The sequence below is a fragment of the Chiloscyllium plagiosum genome, chromosome 11, assembly GCF_004010195.1.
Source record: "Chiloscyllium plagiosum isolate BGI_BamShark_2017 chromosome 11, ASM401019v2, whole genome shotgun sequence".
Classification (NCBI taxonomy): Eukaryota; Metazoa; Chordata; class Chondrichthyes; order Orectolobiformes; family Hemiscylliidae; genus Chiloscyllium; species Chiloscyllium plagiosum.
In genome coordinates, this window is record NC_057720.1 from 86,032,504 (window position 1) to 86,049,635 (window position 17,132).

Below are 17,132 nucleotides of genomic sequence, written 5' to 3' on the forward strand. Positions count from 1 at the left end.
TCCTCAATCCAATAATCCCCTCCACCGTTAACTCCCCAATCCAGTAACTCACATCATTAAATTCCCATACAATATTTCCCAAGAATCAAATGCCGAACACAATAGCGCCAACCAATAAATTCCCAATCCAATATCCCCAACAATTAAATCCTCAATAACTTCTAGCATTAAACTCTCAATCCAATAATCCTCATGATTAAATCCCGAATCCAATGCCCCCCACCCCACACACAAGCAAACGCATGTGCGCTCACACTTGCACGCACGCACACGGTTAGAGCCCCAATTTGGTACCTTTCTGGGATTAATCCCCAATCAAATTCCCCACTCCTGGAATCCCTTCCCCAATACCCCCAGGTTTAAATTCTTACTCTAGTACATCCTTGTATTAAATTCAATCCAATTCTTTTTCATTCCACTGTTAAACAAGCTAACAGTTTGTAAGACTCCTCCTTGGATTTACTGTTAACATTTTCCTTTAGTTCCTGTACTTTGATTTCATTACAGAGTTGGTACTTATAATGTAACTTACTTGCTAATTGATATTAATATTGAGAGCAATCATATTGATATATTAATATAATTACTTGGAAGCTTGGATTCTAGCATGGGCAAATCCATTAAGTGAGATTGGATTGTATTTCTGTATTCTGTGGGTTGAGAAAGGAAAGACTTGGTTTCACTTTTGAGTTCAGTGAATGCTGTGGGCTGATTGGAAATTTGTTTGCCCGCATTTAAATGAGGCTTTTTAAAATCTTTTTGAGGTGAATGGCTCAGTGGTTTGAATCATGGAGCAGAAGAGAGAAACTGAATCACCTGATAGCGAGATGTTTTATTGCAGAGAGACAGCTGGAAAAAGGGTCCTGAGTAGTTTAACATCTGTAAGAGAAAACTTCAGAATTAGGAGGCTGTGGACAAGGAGTTTAAGGGACTCCAGTTGAAAAATAAGTGAACTGTGTTAGTAATTTGTTTGAACGATCTCATGAAGAGACCTAAAGGAGATAGCATTAAGTAAATGCAGACATTTACCAGAAAAAGACCCTAGTACAGCCATGCTCACTTAACAAAGAACTTTAAAGGGGAAACAGAGTGGTCCTTCACTGAGGTTGGAGTATCTGTATGGTGCTGAGCACAAATGGGTAGCATCTTTCTTTTGTAATAATGCCATTTCAAATAACTCCTATATGGTGTCAAGTGGTTTATGGTTTTTGTTTGCTTTTTGTGTGTAGTAAACTTTGATGATCCTTTGTTAAAGGTGCATTGATTATGTTAGATGACTTACTGCTGCAGTAAATAATAAAACTATGGTCTTTCAAAAGCTTTTGTTCATGAAAGTATTTCCCAATTTCTATGGCTCTTTCAAATCTGCCCTGCATTGACTGCTAATTCCATCTACTGGTCAAGTGCAGTGATGTAATTTAGTGTGAAACAGATGGTTGGTCAAAGGGAGATGGTTAAGGGTAAACTAAAGGTCACCCAGTTTAGCTTCAATGGTAAACAATGACTCACAGTTAGAATCACGTAGATGTACAGCACGGAAACAGACCGTTCGGTTCAACTTGGCCATGCCGACCAGATATCCTAAATTAATCTAGTGCCATTTGCCAGCATTTGGACCATATCCCCCTAAACTCTTCCTATTTATGTACCTGTCCAGATGCCTCTTAAATGTTGTAATTGTACCAGCCTCCACCACTTCCTCTGGCAGTTCATTCCATACACGTATCACCTTCTGAGTGAAAATGTCCTTTAGGTCCCTTCTAAATCTTTTCCCTCCACCTTAAACCTATGCCCTCTTAGTTTTGGACTCCCCTACTCTGGGCTAAAGACTTGGCTATTTATCCTACCATGCCCCTCATGACTTTAAAAACTTGTATAAGATCACCCCTCAGCCTCTGATGCTCCAGAGAAAATAGCTCCAGCCTTTGCAGCCTCTCTCTATAGCTTAAACTCCCTGGCAACATCCTTGTAAATCTTTTCTGAGTTCTTTCAAGTTTCATAATATCCTTTCTATAATAGGGAGACCAGAATTGAGCACAGTATTCCAAAAGTGGCCTAACCAATGACCTTTCATATCCCATACTCAGTGGTCTGACCAATAAAGGAAAACATACCAAATGCCGCCTTCGCTCTCCTGTCTACCTGCATCTCCATTTTCAAGGAATTATGTACTCCAAGGTCTCTTTGTTCAGCAACACTCCCCAGGACCTTACCATTAAGTGTTAAAGCCCTGCTTTGATTTGTTTTCCAAAATGTAGCTCGTCACATTTCTCTGAATTAAACTCCATCTGCCACTCCTCGGCCCATTGGCCCATCTAATCAAGATCCTGTTGCAATCTCAGGTAACCTTCTTCGCTGTCCACTACACCTCCAACTTTGATTTCATCTGCAAAGTTAGTAACTGTACCTCCTATGTTCATATCCAAATCATTTATATAAATGACGAAAAGTAGTGGTCAAACACCGATCCTTGTGGCACACCGCTGGTCAGAGGCCTCCAGACTGCAAAACAACCCTCCACCATCACCCTTTGTCTTCTACCTTTTGAGCCAGTTCTATATCCAGATGTTTAGTTCTTCCTGTTTTCCATGTGATCTAATCTTACTAACCAGTCTACCATGAGGAACCTTGTCAAACACCTTACTGAAGTCCATATAGATCATGTCCACTGCTCTGCCCTCATCAATTCTCTTTGTTACTTTGTCAAAAAACTTAATCAAGTTTGTGAGATGATTTCCCACACACAAAGCCATGCTGACTATCCCTAATCAGTCCTTGTCTTTCCAAATACATGTACATCCTGTCCCTCAGGATTCCCTCCAACAACTTGCCCACCACCGACGTCAGGCTCACTGATCCATAGTTCTCTGACTTGTCCTTACCACCTTTCTTAAATAGTGGTGGGCCAACGTTAGCCAACCTCCAATCTTCCAGCACCTCACCTGTGGTTAACCATGATACAAATATCTCCGCAAGGGGCCCACTTCCCTCCCTTCCAACAAAGTTCAAGGGTACACCTGATCAGGTCCTGGGGATTTGTCCACCTTTATGTGTTTTCAGACATCCAGCTCCACCACCTCTGTAATATGGACATTTTTCAAGATGTCTCTATTTATTTCCGCAAGTCCCTCTGCACAGCAAACACTAATGCAAAATAGTCATTTAGCATCCCCTCCATCTCCTGCGGTTCCAAACATAGGTGTCCTTGCTGAACTTTAAGGGGACCCATTCTCTCCATAGTTACTTTAATATATTTGTGGAATCCCTTTGGATTCTCCTTAATCCTAATTGCTAAAGCTATCTCATGTTCCGTTTTTGCCTTCCTGATTTCTCTCTTAAGTATACGTCTACTGCCTTTATACTCTTCTAAGGATTCACTTGATTCACCTGACATATGCTTCCTTCTTACTCTTGACCAAAGCCTCAATTTCTCTAGTCATCCAGCATTCCCTACACCTACCAGCTTTGCCCTTCACTCTAACTGAAACATTTACGTCTCTGGACTCTAGTTATCTCATTTTTGAAAACTTTCCATTTTCCAGCTGCCCCTTTACCAGCAAACATTTGCCCCAATCAACTTTTGAAAGTTCTTGCCTAATACCATCAAAATTGGCCTTCCTCCAATTTGGAACTTTAACTTTTAGATTTGGTCTATCCTTTTCCATCACTATTTTAAAACTAATAGAATTATGGTCACTGGCCCCAAAGTGGTCCCCCACTGACACCTTGGAGAAGTACAGGACATTGGTTAGGCCACTTTTGGAATACTATGTTCAATTCTGGTTTCCCTGTTATTGGAAGGATGTTGTGAAACTTGAAAGAGTTCGGAAAAGATTTATAACAATATTGGCAGGGTTGGAGGGTTTGAGTGAAAAGGAGAGGCTAATTAGGCTGAGGCTGAGGGGTGACCTTATAGAGATTTATAAGATCATGAGTAGCATGGATAAAGTCACTAGCCACGGACCTTTGCCTAGGGTAGGGGAGTCAAAATTAGAGGACACGTGTTTAAGGTGAGAAGGAAAAGATTTAAAATGGGTCTAAGTGGCAACTTGTTATGCAGAGGGTGATGTGTGTGTATAGAATGAGATGCCAGAGGAAGTGGTGGAGGCTGGTACAGTTACAACATTTAAAAGGCATTTGCATGGGTACATGAATAGGAAGGGTGTAGAGGAATATGGGTCAAATGCTGGCAAATGGGATTAGATTTATTTAGGATATCTGGTCAGCACGGATGAGTTGGACTGAAGGGTCTGTTTCCCTGCTGTATAACTGAATGACTGTACAATTTGATCAAGGATATCTAGCTTTGATTTAATCAGGGCAAGCTAATTTTCTTGAGGTATTTGGGATGACAGAAAGGGTTGTTAAGGGATATACTGTCTGATGTAAATAGACTTCCAAAAGGTTTACATAGTGCCACACAACAGGCTTGTCCATGAGATTGAAGCCTATGGAATACAATGGGCAGCAGCAGCACAGATACAAAGCTGGGTAAGTGACAGGAAGCAGAGTGGAGGGAGATTTGGAGGGGAGTACTCCACAGTTCAGGACAGGGATCATCACATGCAGACTTGGGTGTATGGGGTACAACTTCAAGTATCTGGGGATGGCATAAAACCTGGAAGCATTGTGAATGGTGAGTAGGATAACGATGGATATCAAGTGGATGCTGACATACCTGCTCGACTGTGCAGAAATGTCGCAGCTACATATAAAGTACAGGAGTGTGAAATGACATCTTTTGTATCAAGAGCAGACAGGTGACAGAAAGTAAAAGTACAACTCTAACAGGAATGCACAAACATAGTCCTAGGGTTGTTTGTCCACACAGTATTTAAGGTTGAGAAAGTGGTTAGACCTGCATATGCGATTCCAAGACATAGTGTTCATACCAGAGAGAAAGTGAGGGCTGCAGATGCTGGAGATCAGAGCTGAAAATGTGTTGCTGGAAAAGCGCAGCAGGTCAGACAGCATCCAAGGAACAGGAGAATCAACGTTTCGGGCATAAGCCCTTCCTGAAGAAGGGCTTATGCCAAGAACAGGGCATAGTGCCACTGGTGACCTTCAGGGCTACAATCCTGCAGGGAATAAGACAAAATACATAGTCCCTTTTTTTATCGCGGTGGGGGGGAAGTGCAAGTACGGAGTGAATGGGAGGAAGAGGTTGAAGTTCATCACCAATCCCAGTCAATCTCCTGCTCCTTGGATGCTGCCTGACCTGCTGCGCTTTTCCAGCAACACATTTTCAGCATAGTGTTCATACCAGACAAGTTACGATGAGCTTGGTTGAAATACTAGCACAAACTAAGCTGGAGTATTGGGACCAGACAGCAACACTAGTGTGAAGAGAGACAATCAGACATTTTTTCTATTGAAGAAAGGAGTGCAACAAGGCTGTGTACTGACACCAAAATGCTTAATATAGGCTTTAATTTGTTGGGTACTGAGTTATTGGAGAGGGGCGAGCGAGATTACTTGACTGACAGTGAAGAATTATCCAATTAGATTACAGAGGACTTGACAATTTCCAGTTGAGTGTGAGGTCTTGTGCCACAATGCTGAAGATAATGGGTGACCAATGGAAAGAGTGTTGGGTTGGGCAGTTAGGAGGTCACAGGTCATGTGGTAAAGCTTGCCAGAAACTGTCTACCCAGTGTTGGCAACACTCAAGGTTTGCAGGTTGGGGTGTCTGTGCAAGTGAGGTGGTGAAATGGCATCTCGTTCTCCATGGTAAATCTTCTCTTGTTTGTTTGTTTTGCAGATGACAACTGTCAGGACAAAGTGACGGCCAACTGTGCATTGGTGCTGAAGGTGAAGCTGTGCACACACTGGTACTACAGGAAGGCCTGCTGCAGATCCTGCAAGAACAGGGCATAGTGCCACTGGCGACCTTCAGGGCTACAATCCTGCAGGGAATAAGACAAAATACATAGTCCCTTTTTTTATCGCGGTGGGGGGGGAAGTGCAAGTACGGAGTGAATGGGAGGAAGAGGTTGAAGTTCATCACCAATCCCAGTCAATATGAACAAGCAATGCTGCAAAACATCAGAAAATGCACAGTACACCCCATACCACGTTTGTTTGACTTGTGACTACACTATCACTCTGCCTCTTCTCTCTCTCTCTCTCTCTCTCTGTTTCTCGCTCCGGTCCTCCATTGTATTGGAAAGGTGCTGTGTTCATTCCCATTACTTCACACCCTTGACCCAACCTCCCCCAGCTCTTTAAAATCTGCATCGATGCCTCTCCTGGGGTTGCGTCATGAGAACTTTTGGGAGTCTCCCTCAGTGAAGAGGAGCATGAGCTTTGATTCAGGACCTCCCCCAAACCCCTCCACTACCTGTACCTTCCAAAATGGCCATTGTTCCTGTTCTCTTGACAGCTGACCCCGCCAGAAACAAAGTGTGTGCCAACCCACTGCCAACCCAGACGATCCGCGTCTTAGTAAGACAAGGTGAAATAGTTAACTAAGGTGGTTGCTTAAATCTTTGAGTATTATGAGTGAGGGTCTGTGAGGAGGGCAAGGGACAGCAGCCATTTACAGATTTTCAGATTCCAAAGTCTTGGGTCAAAAGCAGCCAAACATTCAGACCAAAGTAAGAGACATGACCTGATACAGTTAAGCGACTTGTGAATAATATTCAAAGTAAAAATTGGTCCAGTACTAATTTGAATGCCTGGGCACCTCCAACCATTACAACAAGTACTGTACTCCATATTGTTTACAAGCTTTTCTAGAGCCACTTGGAGGCAGAAAATTAGTACTGTATTAATTTCTTCAATCTCTTCATAATCCAATCTTTGCACCCTTCCCCCCCCCACCACCCCCAAGCTCTGCACTTGACTCTTCTTCACACCTTTAGGACCTTGCATTCCTTTACAGTAAGGAATACCAACAAGCCATCAACCTGAAATCTTCCCTTTCACTTTGCTGGAGCCAGCTATTGGGAGGAACTAGAGAGTTACTACCCATCTTGAACCTGCCTGACCCACCCCCTCACCTCCCTGTAGTGACCTAGAGTGATATGTCTGAATCTGGGGGACTTGAGAGAGAAGGGTTGAGGCTGCATTCAATTAGAAAATGGTGCTACACTCTGATACACCAACCTGGGGCGCTGTGGGCATACTCAACACTGAACTAATCATGCAGGTAATGGGGAATCACTGGACAGCATTTTAAATTGGTTGCTTATAGGACTAAAAACATGTTTCAGCACAACTGTGCTAATTAGCAATTTGTCGGGATCACCACAAGATGCAGAGCCAGTCACTGACTCGCAGGAGATCATCATTGAAGAGGGAGAGGTTCTGGTCACTGCTGGGTGACCATGTGATTCGCGCCGCATGTGTTTTGATCCCAAGTGATGCTGGGAAAACCAGAATGCAACCAAAGTGAGAGCTGAAAGTGCTTGACAACAGAAGTCCCCTTTATGGTGTTGCTATACACAGGTCTGCTTTGGAAGGTGAAGTTAACACTCCTTATGAAGCTAAGTTTGGGGATGTATTTCTGATAGACTGATGTAGCTTTAATATATGACAACTAGACATTATCACATGCTCCCAAGGGTAATTGTACAGCCATTCTTTTAGAGTTATGTTGCAGTAACAGATTATTGATTTACTGTAGCTATATTATTAGAAGTATTTTGTACAGCAATAAATAACAGTGACTTTTTGAGTGGCTCCTGTTTTGTGCGGGGATGTGACATTGTTGAGCTGCACTGATGGAGGAATGTTCCTTAGTCTGCTATGGTACCCACTGGAACTACGGACCATTGGCTGGAGCAGTGTGCATCAAGGGTTCAGAAAAATAATTCATTCTAATATTTAGCCCAATAATTAGGCTTATTTTCCCAGAATGCTAGCCAGCAGGTCCCAGTCAAACTTAGGACAGGACATGATGATCACCTGTCCAACTATGCTTTCTGTTCTGGTACTTCCCCATGGAGGAGCACTGTGCTGGATACTGCTAAGTGATAAGGACACTCGATTAGCCCTTTAGACTAAATGCCAATTGGTTTCATCTTTTCGTGCCGCCAAGTTGGTTAATTAGTAACAGTCATTGTTTGGGCAGGCAGAGACACCACAGAGCCTTCTTTCAAACCATCTAACAGGTTCCGAATAAATGCTCCAACATTTGCATGTTCCATCATTTGGTCACAGCTTTTACCCTACTTTCACCAGTCCATATACACATTGAGATTCGCGTAACTCCCCAGCCTGTACAAATGATACTTCTCCCTGCAATACAAGGTGGTGTTAGCGTCACTTAGAGATTGGCAGACATGGAATCTCCAACCCATTCCAATAAAGCAACACTTGGTCACTTTTACTCTCAGCCCAACTTCGAGCATGTTTGTTTTATACAGACTGCTAACATAGGAAAAAAGTCTGAAATGTGTTTCATAGATTTATTATGAAAAAGAATTTGACGCCAAGTTGCTCACGGCAATATTAGCACAAGAAGGGGTAAGTTTAAGTAACGCGTAATTTAAAAAAAAGGGTGGGCAGAGTGTCCAGAATATTTAGGGAAGGAATTCTAAAGGCCCAGCAGCTATAGGCGTGGATGTCAAATGGAGGGATAACAGGAACCTGATGTACAGGGTGCCAAAAAGGAAAGTTGGGAACTCTGAGGGTTGTAGGGCTGGAAGCAGTTATGGTGTCCAAGGGCGTGGGGGTGATTTTCAAAAAGAGGCACAAGTTGTTTCAGTGAGAAGAAGGTACAAGGTGTTTAGGTTTGGAGACTATGGGTGGAATCAGTGAAGAGGTTCTGAGCTTCCAAAATCCCAGAGAGAGATTGACAATGTCAGGTTGTAACCAGGTTGTGATTTACACCTGATGTCAAGATGAAAAGTGAAATTTGTCATGTTATTCCTTCAGTGATTAATTGGAAGTTTAATTTTTTTTGTAAAAGCTATCCGTCGCTACACAACATTACAAATATCTGTGTAGAATGTGGACAGAGAGATTTTCTCCCAAGACAGAATCATCCGTTGTCTAATTGGTGCTAATCTGGTATCAATGTGACTCCCAACCAGACATGCTGAATGTAACATCATTCCCTAGTTAAAATTTACACTCCTAACGCATGCCTTTTGCTGAGCTTGAGGCAATGGGATTCCACAGATCCCGAATACTGGGAAGAAATACCATGCTGCCGATTGGTGAAAAGACTGTTCTCTGGTTTGGTTCAAATCCAGGTCAGTTCTCGGGGATGAAAACCTTTTCTAACACAATGCTTTGGATTTACAAGTCAAATTGAAAGTAGGAGCCCTTTGAACCTGCTCTGTTATTAAATATGATCACAGCTGATCTTCTATCTCTGTGTCATACTCCCATTTTCTCTTGATGTCTTTAAAATTTAAAATGATATCAATCTCTTTCTTGAATATATTCAGTGACCCAGTCTCCAAAGCCATTTAGCATCATGAATTCCACCCTCTGTTTGAAGAATTGTTTCCTACCTCAGTCCTAAGTGGCCTGCCCCATATCCTGAGAGCATGACTTCTAGTTCCAGACTCCCCGGCGAGGGAAAGCGTCCTCCCTGCATCTAGTCTGTGGAACCCTGTTTGTAAAGTTCTACCAGATCCTCTCTCATTCTTCTAAACTCTCTGGTGAATACAGGCTCAGTCACAAATAGTCTCTTCCTGCCATCCCCACTACCAGTAAATGTGTTTAAGCAGTCAATATGGGGCCTCCCATAGCAGGGAGACTGCCCTCTGTTAACCAGCCAGATGTCAGCACTGCTTGGGCACTGGCTCAGGCAGAGGTGGGCAAATTGAAGTGGAGGGATTTAGAATAATGCTCACCAAGGCAAGAGTCAGAACTACCCATTCAGCAAATTAAAACCTCATTGCTAATGAGAAATTTGTATTGTCATCAACTATTCTTTGCTGATCTTGTTACACTTACTTAATTTGTGACCTGGATATGCAATCTATTTCCATGTATTTGTGCAAGACCTTTTCTTCTCACTGTACTTGGGCTACAGGTTTTACAGGGTTTATCATCTACGTGTCAGGATGGCGTGCACACATCTCAAATAAATGATACTCCAGCACCTAGCTCTTTATTATGTGAAAGTGGCTTATATATGGGATCTATAATTAATTGTTGAACATGCTACTAGATATGAAACTAAATGGAATTGAGAAATCATTGCATTATAGATCAAGTTTGTTCTTTCCTGCCTATTTTGATAAGTTGCTATCTCGTGAAATGCTATTTCAGGATTGCGCTCTCTCTCTCTCTCTCTCTGTCTCCCTCTCCCCCCTCTCAATCTCATATCAATCTATTTTCCTTACTATCTCCATTTCTCTTGCTCTATCTCTCCTACTCACTCTCTATCTGTCCCCTTGTCCATGGCTATTCCCTCTATCTCTTCAACCTTCTTTCTCCCTCACTCTATTTCTTACTGTTGGAACACTGCTCAATTCTGCTGCTATCTACCCACCTCTGATACTACTACTTAATCTCTTTAACATACTTGACGAGACCATCCTTTTGTTCTGTATTTTTGTGACCATGTCTATGTCGCACTTTTATATTGCCTTTCTCACTCTCTGTGCTTCCGCCTATGGGGCGAGTTGTGGCAGATCGAGTTTGATATAGATAAATGTGAGGTGCTGCATTTTGAAAAGGCAAATCAGGGCAGGACTTACACACTTCATGGTAAGGTCCTGGGGAGTTTTGTTGATAAAGAGACCTTGGAGTGCACTTCATTGTTCCTTGGAAGTGGAGTCCCATATAGACAGGATAGTGAAGAAGATGTTTGGTTTGCTTGCCTTTATTGGTCAGAGCATTGGGTATAGGAAGTGGGAGGTCATATTGCAGCTGTATAGGACATTGATTAGGCCACTATTGGAATACTATGCTCAATTCTGGTCTCCCTGCTATAGAAAGGATGTTGTGAAACTTCAAATGGTTCAGAAAAGTTTACAAGGATGTTGCCAGGGTTGGAGGGCTTGAGCAAAAGGGAAAGGCTGAATAGGCTGGGGCTATTTTCCCTGAAGCGCTGGAGGCTGAGGGATGAACTTATTGAAGTTCATAAAATTATGAGAGGCATACATGGGTGAATAGCCAAGGTCTTTTCTCCGAGGTGGGGGAGTCCAAAACTAGAGGGCATAGGTTTAAGGTGAGAGGGGAAAGATTTAAAAGGGACTTACGAGGCAACTTTTTCACACAGAGTGTGGTGCGTATATGGAATGAGCTGTCAGAGGCAGTGGTGGAGGCTGGTATAATTACAACATTTAAAAGGCACCTGGATAAATATATGAATAGAAAGGGTTTAGTGGGATATGGGCCAAATGCTGGCAGATGGTACTAGGCTATATGGTTGGCATGGACAGCTCTATGACTCTATGAGCCTACTTTCGTCTGTTGTCTTTTTTCAGTCCTCTCTTTCCTTTCCTTTTCGCTATTTTTGCATCTGAGTTTATTTTCATGCCCTATCTTTCTTGCTCTGTTTCTCCCACTGTGTTGACAATTTAACATCAGACCTTGACCTCTTAACAAAGACCACAGACTTTAATGGGGTATTGAGAAGGAAAATGCCCCCTGGTAAACTCTGTATTTGCAGTTGGCTTTGATACATCATGTATTTTTATAGCAATGATTAATCAAGGATTTTGTGTGTCCTTCCTGCAAAAATGTAAATCTGTTGGGATTTATAGAGCTGGGGGAAATTGTTAACATTTACTGTTTGATGTGACGTGATTTCAGGATTGAAACAGATGATGTATGCCTTTTCCGAGCTAGCTACAATTTCACATTCAGTCAAGTAGTTTGTTGCAAATGGTTATGCTATTGGGAATTTCTACTGTGCACTGCTGCGTGATGACAACTCAGATCGAGACTGGTGCTAGAACTGAACAGACAGCCTGAGTCTGATGTTCTAAAGTTCAAAACCAGTCATGTTGTGCCATGAGCAGAGGGCCCAAAGGAGTCAGGGTTTGGAGGCAAGAGGAGGGTTCAAATGAGTTGCATGGAGCAGTTGAACCTTAAGGATGTTTAATGAGAATATTTATTCAGCGTTGTGCTTTCATATTTTAATGTAAACATCATTTAATGTGAATGTCACAGAACTGTTAAGGCAGGGCAGGAGGCCTTTCAGCCCATTGGACCCTGCACAGGCTCTTCAAGCAAGCATCAATACCTTGTGCCAACTCTTGCTTTTTCCCTATACTCTCGCTCACCGTTTCTATCCCAATCATCATCCGGGACTTACGAGGCAACTTTTGAGTGCCCCAGGTGAACCTGCTTCCATCGCATTTCCAGTCAGTGCATTCCATATCTTGCTGAGCAAAGAGGTTGTTTTCTCAACTCACCTTTGCTCCTCTTGCACATCACTTTAAACCCACGCCTTCCTGTTCATGTTCCCTTTACAAGCAGAACCACCATCGGTCAAGTCCACTCATTATTTGAAAACCTCTATGGAATCTCCTCTCAGCCTTCTTCTCTTCAAGGAGAACAGTCCCAACTTCTTCAACTCATCGTCATAACTGAAACTTCTCATTCCTGGAGCCATTCCTACAGATCGCTCCTGCACTCTCTCCAATGCATTCACCTCCTTCCATATCAGTCATCCAAGTCCAGGCTTTGCAAACCTTCTGGAACACGGACCATTGAATCCCAGTTATCTCAAATGTGTCCAACCCTGCATTCCACACCCCCTGTGACAAATAAAGGAGTTAGTGGCTTTTGGAAAGGTTGATTACAAAAAATGAAAAAATGTGGAAACATGAAAGAGAGAAGAAAGGAACAAATCTGAAATAAATATAACAGTTTCAAGTTAAGCTTTAATCGTAGACTTCGACTTCCCTGCTGTTGGAAGGTCCATCTGTTCCTCTGACATGTTGAAATTACTCCCCGTATCAGATATTTGTGAACTGAAGAATTAAATTTAAGTGGATAGCCCAGGGAGATAGGAGTGGCCCTGCCCACCTCTAAACCCTGGGTGCTCAAGGACAATTACCCTTTAACAAACCGCAAGTGGGCAAGAGACACAAATTGGCCTGTTGTCTGCCTCCAAATTAATTGTGGATGGTTTTTCCACTGCTGGCAGACTGATGGGCAGCCACCTCTGTCATTTTTGTTAGGCTGGTCACCATGTTTCTCACCCTGACCAATTGCAAGGGATTGATCCCTTGAGTGGAATCATCAGCTCCTTGGGCTGGTGTGTTTGGAAATGGATAGGTGCCTTAATTAGATGAGATGGTGATAATGAGAAACCAGAATGGCCTGTGCATGGTCAAGGCAGTTTTATCCAGAGACTATCTTGATTGATTTTTCAATCAGGACCATTTGTTAACGGCTCTGTTATGGACCAGCCAAACCCCCTCAAAATATATCAAGCAGATGGCCTAGATCCTAACGTTTTATTTTACTTAAAGGCATGTGTAAGGTGTTTTAGGTGTTCCAGCTGTGTTTCGAGTGGTCCATCACTAGGCCTCAAGCAGAACGCACTTTATTCTTACAACACAGTTAAAATACAAACAAAAAAGTAAAATTGGCATAACTTTTAACTCTTGAAATACTTAATAAAATAATGTTCTTTGACTACTAATCATTAACTGTTCCAATAAAGCTGCATCCCATGAAGACACCCTTGGCATAGCAATTTAGCAAAACAGTTTGAATCTCATGTGCTGTCTTCTCAGTCTAGCTGCAGAAGAAAGAAACAATCTGCCGTTTTTCAATTTTAAAGATGAAGCCCCTGTTATGGACCAGACGAAACCCCTTCAAAATATATTAAAAAGATAGCCTAGACCCCCAACGCCTTCTTACTTTTGAAGGCAAATGTAAGGCGCTGTTTTCCGGATACAATTCGATTGGTCAAACTACCAGGCTTGAAGCAAAACACAGTTTATTCTTAGTTAAAATGCAAACAAAAGAAGAATTGGAATAACTGAGCTCTATTGGAAAACTTAACAGAATAATAGGTTACAAAAACAGGTTGTTGGAAAACAGCAGGTCTGGTAGCATCAGTGAAGAAAGATCACAATTAACATTTTGGCTCCAGTAACCCTTCCTCAGAACTGATGCTAGCTAGGAAAATTATCAGTTTATATGCAGAGGATAGGGTGGGGGAGAGGGTGAGGAGTGAATGACAGGTAGGGATAGAGCCCAAATAGTTGGACAGACAAAGGAATCCAATAATGATCTGGCCAAGAGGGTGAATAGCTGTTAGTGGAGACTGTTAATGGCTGACAATAGGCAGTGTGTAATAGCAGACTCTGTGATAACAAGACCCTGGTGTGTGTGGTAAGGAGCTGGGACATGAGGGAATTCAGACCCTAAAATTATTGAACTAGACATTGAGTCCCGAAGGCTGCAGGGTCCCTAAGCGGAAAATGAGGTGTTGTTCTTCCAGCTTGCTCTGAGCTTTGCTGGACCACTGCAGCAAGCCTGACAGAGATGTTGGCCAAGGAACATGGTGGTGTGTTAAAGTGGCTGGCAGCTGGAAGCTCAGGGTCTTTTTTTATGGGCAGAACGTAGATGTTCTGTGAAACTGTCCCCCAGTCTATGTTTTGCTTCCCCAATGTGGAGGAGACCACATTGTGAGCAGCAAATACAGAAGAGTAGATTGTGTGAAGTGCAGGTAAAGTGTTGCTGCTTCACCTGGAAGATGTGTTTGGGCTCCTGGATACTGAAGACAGCAGAGGTAAATTGGCAAGTGTTACATCTTTGGCAGTTGCAGGGGAAGGTGCCAGCGGCCTGTGGAATATTCCTTGTTCCAGTCCTATTCTGGCCCCCACCCACGACTCTTTCTCCAATGTATCAATTATGTCATCAGTGCTGCTTTCCTCTCTTGTCTGGAATTGGAAAATTTCATTGATTTTGCTTCTAATCGTCGTTCCCTGTTTCCTGTAAGGACTCCATTCTGTTCTCACAGTTGCTCCATCTCTGTTGCATGTGTTTTGATGAGGCTAACTTCGACAAGGGAGCCTCTGAAATACCTGTGGAAGTGCGGGAGATGGGTTGGACCCGGTTGAGGGACCTGTCCACAACCGTGCTGCGGAATCCTCAGTTGAGGAAGAAGGTGGACATTTCGGAGGCTCCCTTGTCAAAGTTGGCTTCTTTGGAACATATGCGATGGAGATGGAGGAACTGGGAGACTGGAATGGAGTCTTTACAGGAAACAGAGTGCAAGGATGTATAGTCCAGATAGCTGTAGGAGTCAGTGGATTTATGGTGGATCTTAGTGGCCAGTCTATCCCCAGAAATCGGAACAGAGATGTGGTGAGGAAGGGAAGGGAGGAGTCATAGACAGACCAGGTGAAAGTGAGGGCAGGGTGGAAATTGGAAACAAAATCAATGAACTTTTCCGATCCTAGAGGACAGAGGGAAGCAGCACCGGTGCTATCATCAATATATTGGACAAAGACTTGGGAGTGAGGGCCAGAATTGGACTGGAACCAAGAATGTTCCACGTACCCCACAAAGAGACAGGCATAACTGGGGCCCAAGCGAGTAGCCATGGTCACACCTCTGACCTGGAGAAAATGAAATGAGTTGTTAGAGAAATTGTTGAGGACAAGGACGTGCTCGGGCAAATGGAGATGGAGGAGGAGGAGGACGGTGGTGGGTGGAGTGGTTCAGGCCTTTGCTCCAGCAAGAAGTGGGGAGCCCTGAGACTATTCTGGTGGGGGATGGGATGTGTAGAGATTGCACGTCCGTGGTAATGAAGAGGTGGCTGGAGCCTGCGAACTGAAAATTCGGAAACTGGCATAAAGCGTCAGAGGAATCCAGGATGGAGGTGGGCAGGGACTGGACCAGGGGAGAAAAGACTTGAGTCAAGATAGGAAGAGATGAATTCTGTGGGGCAGGAGCGTTCTGAAACAATAGGTCTTCCCAGGCAGGCCTGTTTGTGGATTTTCAATAGGAGGTAGAAGCGAGCTGTGTGGGGATGGGCGACTATCAGCTTGGAGGCAGTGGGGTGGGATGGGCCAATCACCAGATGAAATGAGGTTAGTTACCACTGTTGATACAATGACCTGATGTGCCATGGTGAGATCATGGTCCAGGAGAAGATAGGAGAAGGTATCTTGAGAGCTGGCGCTCAGCCTTTGTACACCAGTACAGCAGACTGCAACAGCACCACCCTTACCAGCAGGCTTAATAACAAAGTCAGGGTTGGATCTAAGCATATGCACTGCAGTCAGTTCGGATTCCAAATGAAGGGTTTTGCCCGAAATGTCAATTTACCTGCTCCTTGGATGCTGCCTGACCTGCTGTGCTTTTCCAGCACCACTCTAATCTAAACTCTGGTTTCCAGCATCTGCAGTCCTCACTTTTGCCTCGGAGGGAGAAAGGATAGATTGTGTGGGGGAGGGGGATGGCAGAGAAATTGAGACAACCAATGTCACGTCAACAGTTCTCAATGATCAGATCGAGTGCAGGTAAAAGGCCAGAGGTAGGAGTCCGGGTGGAGGGAGAGTGTTGGAGCTGGGTGAAGGGAGTCCGTGGGACAGGGAGAGGACTCTTGTCCCAAGAAATGGGCGTAGAGGCGAAGGGGACGGAAGAGGAGTTTGGCATCAGAGCGGAAGGTTAGGAATACCCAACGGAGGTGGGGTTGGGGGAGGGGATGGAGTCAGAGGGGAGGGGAGGAAGGTTCCAGAAGGTCATGGGTATCCCTGAGTTGTTGCATCTTGTGGGCCTTGATGCCTGAAAGGAAAAGAAAATGTGTCTTGTTTGTCCGGCAAATGAGCCGGAGAATGAAGTGGAACTGTGGAGTGGTGCAGCCTATGAATAATAGATATTTAACTACGAAACACCAACTGTTCCAATACAGTAACATTCCATTAACACACCCTTGGCAAAGGCAAATTCAGTGGAATAGATTGTCTCACATGCAGTTCTAGCAGCAGGAAGAGAACCCAAAGTGTAAAAGTGACAGGAATAAGAGCTTCCACATTCAGCTTAAAAGCTCCAACAACTGCATGACACTAAAACTGCAAGTCTTGGTTCTGTGAGAGTTTGACCACACCAATTCGTTGCTGCTTCAATTGTTCCAACTGAGAAAAACCCCAAGGCACCTCAAGCTGTTTACTGACTTGAAACAGACTGCGCAGTACCTCTTCATTAAAATAAGGACCAAATACATCTCTTAAAGCTGTAGTATTGTCAAACCA

At 43.6% G+C, this 17,132-nt stretch overlaps 1 protein-coding gene across 3 annotated transcripts in view; it reads left to right on the forward strand.

Moving 5' to 3' along the window:
• The window catches only part of si:ch211-267e7.3 (ADAMTS-like protein 2), a 127,133-nt gene extending 119,473 nt beyond the window's left edge, over positions 1-7,660 (forward strand). For all 3 annotated transcript variants that reach the window (XM_043700011.1, XM_043700009.1, XM_043700010.1), the window contains one exon: positions 5,762-7,660. In XM_043700011.1, coding sequence (XP_043555946.1) covers positions 5,762-5,877 — 116 coding nt within the window. In that variant the 3' untranslated portion in view covers positions 5,878-7,660. The remainder of the gene's footprint in view (positions 1-5,761) is intronic.
• The last annotated feature ends 9,472 nt before the right edge of the window (positions 7,661-17,132 follow it).